The sequence below is a fragment of the Eschscholzia californica genome, unplaced genomic scaffold (genome assembly GCF_041429995.1).
Source record: "Eschscholzia californica isolate CP2 unplaced genomic scaffold, dmEscCali1.0.p SCAF_1, whole genome shotgun sequence".
Taxonomy (NCBI): Eukaryota; Viridiplantae; Streptophyta; class Magnoliopsida; order Ranunculales; family Papaveraceae; genus Eschscholzia; species Eschscholzia californica.
In genome coordinates this window covers 73378000-73386606 of record NW_028238198.1, presented here as the reverse complement: position 1 = coordinate 73386606, position 8607 = coordinate 73378000, and the positions used below count along the sequence as shown (strand labels likewise).

Here is an 8607-nt window from a genome sequence, read left to right as displayed (position 1 = left end):
TTGTTAGAAGAAATGATGTTCTTGATTTCAATCAAAAATATTTACCGAATCAAAATTTTGGTTATGATGGTTCCATGATTTTCAATTCCACTTAAAGTTCTTCAGATTCTTGTTGTGGTGGTGGGATTTCACCATCTGAATTCTAGTCTTCTTCATCAAATCCGAAAGCAAATTATCCACTATCCAGTACTTTCTCTTTCTCTCTCTCTAAAACGGCGGAGTCAAAATGAGGGGTGAAAGAGAATTACATCTGGGCCGTTTATATTTTGACGGTCCAGATGTAGTCAAATTTTCAAAAAGACATGCCACGTCATTCCGGAACTTTTATTCGTCAAAATCGTCCGTGAACGTAGCATTCCCGATTCAAAATTCGAAATCCTCAACAAATCTCAATCTCCCCCTCAGTCGAATCCGAGTTCTCTCTCTCTCTAAACTGTTTTTGAACCGTTCCTAAGAAGTCGAGATTCCATCTCTATCACTTCCCATTTCTGTTTAAATCACCCATCTCTCGGCTTCTCTCTCTCTAGATTTCTAGTTTTGATTTCGAATCATCTTCTCTCGATTCTTTCCTTCTTTTCCGTTTTCTGGTTAAGTCGATGATGGTGCTTTCCGGTTGGTTTGAACGGAAGAGAACTGTCCGTCAGATGGACTTCCGGCACTCGTGTCATAGTGAGATCCGTCGGATCGTGGGGATGCACTCGAGTATAATGCTCTCAGATGCATGGGATCGTTCACTACTAAACGTCCCAGTGTAAGCCTTGCGTGACCGAATCTAGCCCGAAGTAGTACCGAAATATTTCGGTTGTCGTTAGATTACACCGCGTCGTCCCACAAGATCAGCGCCACGTGTCCCCTAGGTGAGTTGGTCAACCAAATTTGACCCGAACTTTGACCTTCTCTATTTTATTGATCCGGACTCCGATTTGACTTTCGTTTTCGCCTACGGGCTCGTCTTGGACTCTACTTTCCATCCGAACACTAATCTTGACCAAGAAGTCAGAATCAACAAATGACCAAAATGCCCCTAGTTTGTATTCTTTCCGACTTTATCCGTTTTGCACGCGTAACTCTGTAAAAAGGTACCTGAACATAAAAGAGAGTAATTCGTGAGAGTAACTGCTCTAGAGAGACTAACTCGTCTAAATTAAGAGACTCAGATGGGACATTTTCATGTCTCATCACCATACATACCATAAATGTATTGAGAGCACTCTAGAGAAATTCATTGTGGATCTTGATCTCAAGCATTCCTCCACCTCTTCAACAAAAAAAAGCATTCTTCCATCAACAATGATTAAGTACACATTTCTCCACACTCTTGTACACCGTCTTGAATAAGACAAAGAGTGATTTTGTCTTTTCACACCTTTTTAAAGGGTGTGAAAAGATTAGATTGCCAATTGTTTCTATTAGGATAAGCGGTGTATGCACGAGAGTGTACTTTAAAACTTTTAATGCGCCCACAGGACTATGGTCGACATACGTGATGTAAAGAGAAGAGATATAAAGAATGTTTGCTCTAAGAGATATAAAGAATGTTTGCTCTAAGAGATATAAAGAATGTTTGCTCTTCGAGAGAGAGGGGGAGGTTTTAGAGAGAGAGAGAATCCGTTTTTTTTTTGTAAGAGAGATAAAGTTTTGAGAGAGAGTGAGTGAGTGAGAGATTTTAGGGAGAGGGGGAGAACAGGGAAAGAAGAGAGAGAAAAGAAAAAGTTTTTTTTTGTATTTGAAGGTCGTCGACCGGCGACCTTCGCCGGTGAAGAAGATAAGGTGATGAGATGGAAGAGAGAGAGGTGGTGACTAGTTAACGGAATTATAACCGTAACTGAAAAAGAGAGTCATTGAATATTTTTGTTAAAGTAAAGATCTAGGCAGGAAGTTGGTCATAAAGTTGAAGGCTATTTGAAAAGTAACTCTTTTTTTTGTCACTTTTTTTTTTTTTATGAATAGACCTAGGTTTACAAATAGACCTAGTAAATAAACGGTGTTTATTTACTAGGTGTATTTTTACTAATCCTTCTCCAATAGAAACTTCTAGATTCCATTGGAGTAAGGTTTGATATCATAGTAAAGCACCAAATTCACTTGATTGTTCTAATATATAAACCAATATCCTTCATCAAAAAAAAATATATAAACCAATAACATATTATTGAGGAAAACTATTGTAGGAAGATAAGCACCAAAAATACACCAACATCACCCACAACCACAAGCCACAACAACCTACAGGAAAAAAAAACTAAAGAAAACAAAGCCTTATTCAGAGATCACTAACAATTCAAGACAGTCAAGACACAAAAGCCATAGATTTATTCCACACCATTGGATGATGAGTTGACCAACTTCTTCATCTCCATTACAAAATCACTAATAAACTTCTCATGAATATTCTTATCCAAAAGAAACTTTCTCCATTTCCCATGATTAACCCTAATTGATTTAGCAGGTTCTTCATTAACATCCACCATTACTGTCTTCACAGCTTTACACAAATCTTCTTTCCTAAAATACCCTTCCTCATCATCTCTAATTACTTCCACCCCTGCTTTCATATCTCCACTTACTAACATAGAATTAACAAATTGATCACCCCTCATTGGTAATAAAACCAATTGACAATCATTCATTAAACCTTCTGTAATTGAACTAAAACCAGAGTGATTAACAAAACAACCCACACTCTCATGGGCCAAAATCAATTGTTGTTGAACCCATCCAGTGTGTACAACTCCCTTACCCTTCACCCTCTCTTCAAACCCTTCTGGTAAAACCTTCTTCAACTTATCTTCTCCCCCTTGTGGGAAATTAAGAACAACAAAGAAGGGTAATCCTGTCATTTCCAACCCAAGAACCAGTTCTTGAATTTGATCATCTGTTAGAAATGTTTCACTACCAAAAGAACAGAATACTACTGATTTTGATGGGAATTTTTCTAACCATTTTGCCCATTTTTCTTCTAATTGATCTTTGGGTGGTTCAGGAACAACTGGACCAGCTAAAAGAACTGGTTTTCCATACTGGGTTTTAACAAAATCAATATAAGGTCCTTCAATTTCAGCACAACTTTTGATAACAATGGCATCACAAGCTTTCATACAAGAAACTACTCTGTCATAAACACAAGCACCACCATGAAACCTCATAAAAACATATAAAAAACCTCTTGCTATGAAAGTCTTTAGGGTTTTAATAGAAGTTGAAGGAAACCCAAGAGGAGGGATTTTCATTTCTTCAAGATTTGGTGGTGATTTATGATCATCTATTGATTTAACAAGTCTAGCTGGAACAGTAAGATAAGCAGAAGAAACAGCAGCAAAAACAGAGAAAAACAGAGATTTAATCCCTAATTGAGAAGCAATTGATGGTACCCATTGATGAGCAAAATCAAAGAAAATAATATCAGGTTTAAGATTTGTTAAAAGGGTTTTGATTTGGGGTTGCATTAAATCAGTAGCTTTTTTAAGAAGTTCAGCTAAATCTGGTGACATTTCAGCAGTACTATCAAGACCAGGTGGAAGACCATCAATGGGTGGGATTTGAAGTGGGATTATATTGATAAGAGATGAATTGATGTTTAAAGAAGATGAAATTCTTTTGATGTTACCAGGTGCTGATAAGAAAGAGATTTGAACACCATGAGAAGAAAGTTTATTAGAAAGTTGAACAAATGGACTAATATGACCAAAAGCAAACCATGGAAACATTGCTACATGAAGTGATGGTGATGGGGTTTCTTCTTCCATACCTCCTCCTCCTCCTCCCATCTTTGGTTTGTTTCTCTCTTCTAGATTTGTTTTCTTCACTAGATTTGTTTCTCTCACTTGATTCTCTTTAATGGGTTTATGATATTTTGGGGTTTTATAAGGGAGTGTGGTGAGTGGAAAGTGAACTTAATAGTCAAGAAAAAGTTGTGGTAGCTGAAGTTAGCGGTCTCAAAGCTTCCAGTCCTCCCAATTTTACCAGTATTTGGTGTTAAATATTTTGCAGATTTCGACTTTATTATTATTTCGAAATGTTGGGAAAAGCATAGTTGAGTGAGAGAGACTTGAATTAGATTGGTTTTAGCTTAAGAGGGGTGTTAAATGGCCACACAAAAGGAGGTTGATGGTAGGAAAGTTGATGTGATTGACCCTCATTGACTAGATAATTTGGAGAGAGAAAAATGGTCTAACCCTAGAGGAATCCGCTACATAAACTTTGACCTGTGGTTGGTCATTGTTTTTCGGGCCGTTCTGTATCCCCTTAATGTACACGTAGAAACAAGTGGTGGAGCGTATAAATGACCCAGAAGTAGGCTTCACACCAAATAAACTATTTTCATAATGGGAATATAACGGTGGAATCAGGATTAGTTGAGAAGGCACTCACTCGACTTTACGATCTATCTCTACATAGATAGGCTTTATCCTAGTTGAATTCTTGATTTTACGGCAAAGTTAGTTCAAATATGATTGCGGATGAATGAAATATCGAACGTCAAAGTGTCGAACTCAAAATTGGTGTCATTGTTGAGTTGGATATGAGCTAATTCAAATCATAAGTAGATAAATGGATATGCAGTTCGCTATTAAGATATTTGAGCCTTGGGGATCCAGTGGTTTATATCAATTAGTATCGAATGCACGAGCATGAACACCTCGTGGCTCGTGGGTTTTTAGGGCGTAACCAACGGTTTAGTGAACATTGAAGAACATGTTACTTTTCATAACGTATAAGAGCATATGTAATGTAAAAAAAAAACTCATTGTCTTATGTGTCAAGTCTAAATCAAAATTTTCTTTCCTCAAATGATATTATTAAGACTTCTATTCAAACGACATCTCTAATACATCATTCTAAAAACTAAAAATCATTTAGATAACATTTTTAGATGGGAAGTTTTTTTCTTTAAGGAAATACTACTTTCATATAACAAATTGACGAAATCTTTTTACGAAATAACGTGGTTGTCACTTTTTTAAATGTTTGACTAAATCTCGGCCGTTCACATGACGTGGCCCAGATTTCATTCTTTTTCATCCCAACTATAAAGAGAGAATGTAATGGAGGGAGAAATAGTGGGGAAAAACTTTGGGCACCATTCCACTGGATCAAAATTTATTACGGTTTTGTGATTTTATACTTATTTTATAGTCCTCTAATCTGATTTTAGGGATTTTTGTATTGATTTAAATCTATTAGGGTTTTGTGATTTTTTGTATTGATTTAAACTTTGGGCACCGTTCTTCTTCTTTACTCGATCAAATTTATTAAGGTTTTGTGATTTTTATACTTATTTTGTAGAGTAGTCCTCTAATACTGATTTTAGGGATTTTTGTATTGATTTAAACCTATTAGGGTTTTGTGCTAGTAATTTTAGGATTTTTCTTCTACTGATTTCAGGGTTTAGGATTTTTCACATTGAAACCCATAACACATTTTGAAGAAATGGCTAGCTAGGTTTGAGTTGGTCATTTTATAGTTTTTTTTTTTTTTTTTTGTTGAGAATGGTCATTTTATAGTTGACTAAGTGACTGATTTGATCATGTGAGTTGTATGCTTAGTATTTTAATTTTTGAGATTTTATTATGAACTTTGAATGAGAAAAGAAATTGAATCTGATTTGAGCATTTTTTTTTTTTTTTTGTTGAGGGAATCTGATTTGAGCTTGTGAGATGTTATTATGAACGTTGAATTTGAAAAAAAAAACGGAATCTGAATTTCACCATTGCATTGTTGAAAGGAAGTTTTTGCAGCTAGGAATGAATCCGATAACTCTCCTCACGTCCCTCCGAGGCCCTCTCTCTCTCTAAAATCCCACCGGACAAAGTGGGGATGAAGGAGATGACGTGGTATGGAAAGAAGAATGGAATCTGTGCCTTTCATGTATGATCCGCCCAGATTTAATCAAATATTCAAACAAAGTGATTGTCATGGTATTCCGTAATAAGATTTCGTCAAATTGCTACTTTTTTTTTTGTTGAGGGTCAAATTGCTACTTGAACGTAGCATTCCTGTTTTTTTTTTAATACAAAAAATGGTGATGTTCAAATTGAGTTTCTCAAAGAGGGTCTCAAATAATGAGTTGATTTTGAGACATCTCAAATCAAACGTTGTCACATCATTTTAAGATCCAAATCAAATTTTGTGATGGAGGGAGATTCTTTTTTTAACTCTGAAAATACTAGGTAAATTGAGTCTTGCATTGGAGATGTTCTTATCTCGGCCACCATTCTAACTCCCTTTCTCTTTTTTATTTTTTTGTTAAGATTTCTATCTTCCTTTCTCAATCTTGATACATTCATTCAACCCAACCAACTACCTCATTTAATTTAGGGCAGGAATCACCAGACTTTTTGTGTGTCTTTGGACATGCACTGTTATATAGGGCTTTATGATTGAAGGAGACAGGTTTGGTGTAATAGTCAAGTACTCAAGTAGGATTTCAACAAAAAAAAAAGTACTCAAGTAGGACTTTTCATTTTTTTTTTAGAATTGACATCGATGTACGATCAGGGCCGACCCTGATTTTATGGTGGCTCGAAGCGAAATTCAAAAATGTGGCCCTCTGCGTTATACACGAATTCAGATTTCCTCTTACGCTCTTCTGAACCTAACATTCGACACTAAGCTCATCCGGTGAAAATATGTTTGTTTTACATCTTCCAGACTCCATTTCAAAATGCATATATAATGTCATTCCGGTATCTAATTTTGGATAAATTTATCACAATAATTTGCCAGGGAAATTTGGATTCACTTTTTGTGATGCAAAAACAAGATTAGGGCATATTTGGTCCTTTATGTATTTTGTTTTCCAAACCCCTTGGTTTAAGCACCATAACATTAGGGCTTCATTTAACGACTTGAAGTAAAGAGGTAATTATAGTTCTCATACTGTAACATCATTGTGTATAAAACATTAGTTTTACGTTTTTCTGTCCGAGAAAGGACCAATTCTTTTTTGCTACTAGCCCTTCAAATTTTCAAACCTCATATTATGAGAAAGTTTTGATTGTTCTTAAAGGGTTTTTTGTATTTAAAAGTGTTGAAAACATAATTTATTACTACTCTAATTTGACTGAACTTGAACATAACAAAAGTAACTTAAACACAACAAACAATCATCTATCCATCTAAACATGAAACTAAGTTTATTTTACTTCGACAGTGCAATATAATTGAATTCAAATTATAATAACCTCAAACAATAACAAATAATGAAATAAATTTTAGTTATAAAATAGAAAAAAGAATAAAGCTAGATGTATGTCAAATAGTCATTTTATTTTATTTTTCAAACAATGGTAGTGAACTTTTTTTTTTTTTTTCTTTGATGAAGAACAATGGTAGTGAACTAATATTGTAATACACAACATTATAAAATAAATACCAATGTTTTAAAGGGGGAGAGAGATGGCTGGGGTGAAAGCCAGACACCAGTGGGCTAGCAACATGAATTAGAGTCGGGTGATGGGTGAGAACCGAGTAGGGAGTAAAAGGAGACATATTCAGATATAGGGTTAATTTGTTGATATGTACAAAGTTTTGATGGGGCCCACTCTTTTAAGACAGTGAAAGGAATGAGAGGTAAGCATTTAAATATGGGCCCGACCGTTAATTACTACTGGGCCTAAAGTTGAAAAGCTCAACTACTAAAAATCCTATAGGCAGCCTACATAATATGTGGCCCCAAAATTTGGTGGCCCAAAGCGAGCACAGGCTTTGCTCGCTTTGGGTCAGGGTCGGCCCTGTGTACGATAGTCATTACAATGGCATTGATACATCAAAGATGCGATAAGCACGATAACTTGCCAGATTAAACAAGATCAGGCCTAAAGGCCAACTAAATTATGGCCTAAAACCCAAGTAACTATTGCCTAAAGACCATCCACATTATTTATACCCTAATAACCCCAAATTCAATAATCCTCCTCTTCTGGGATAGAACTCGGGACCTCCAGAAATTTTTAGAGTATATGTCAACACTTTAACCACTTGAGCAACCAAGTGTTGACCGAACTTCACATATTGTTTCAACATTCAACAATTACCAAATACCGTTTTTAGAAATGGTTTTTCATCGCTCAATCCTTTCTGACCAACGATCTGTGACGAATTGACGTTGTAACTATGAGTTGTGTTTAGAGCATCTTTAGTGAGGAACTGAGTCCACTAAGAATTCTTAGGATTTACATTAAAAAGCTAATAGGTTCCCTTCTCCACTAAGGATACCAAGTTTCAAACTTTACCATATTAAAAAATTGTAATCAACATTGTGGTACATCATTACATCAAAGAAAAAAGCCGGTTAATTGCAAAGTCATAACTCATAACTAATCTAAATAACTCATACAGTTATTTTGTTTTAAAATACTATTTTAGTCATTTTATAATTAACCCGAGTAACGCATAGAACACAATATTTAATGGCCACTGTTTTGGGGAAAGCATTAAAATTTTCGGGGAAGACGGTGGAAAACAAAAAAAAGTTAAACCAAACACCCCTTTTATGTCGTCGAAAAAAAGACGCCGGCAACATCCGGTCGGCGACTTCATCATCTTCTCTCTCTTCTCTTTCTCTTTCTCTTTCTCTTTCTCTTTCTTCTCCCTCTCTTTCTTCTC

The 8607-nt window shown here is 35.6% G+C and overlaps 1 protein-coding gene across 1 annotated transcript; it reads right to left on the bottom strand.

The window, feature by feature from the left end:
• Positions 1-2068: 2068 nt before the first annotated feature.
• Positions 2069-4316, bottom strand: LOC147568995 (anthocyanidin-3-O-glucoside rhamnosyltransferase-like). The gene is made up of 2 exons (XM_086655447.1): positions 2147-4316; positions 2069-2114 (listed from the first exon to the last, which is right to left on the bottom strand). The coding sequence occupies exon 1, from the start codon at positions 3765-3767 to the stop codon at positions 2313-2315; it is 1455 nt and encodes a 484-aa protein (XP_086511573.1). The 5' UTR covers positions 3768-4316; the 3' UTR covers positions 2069-2114; positions 2147-2312.
• Between the last annotated feature and the right edge of the window lie 4291 nt (positions 4317-8607).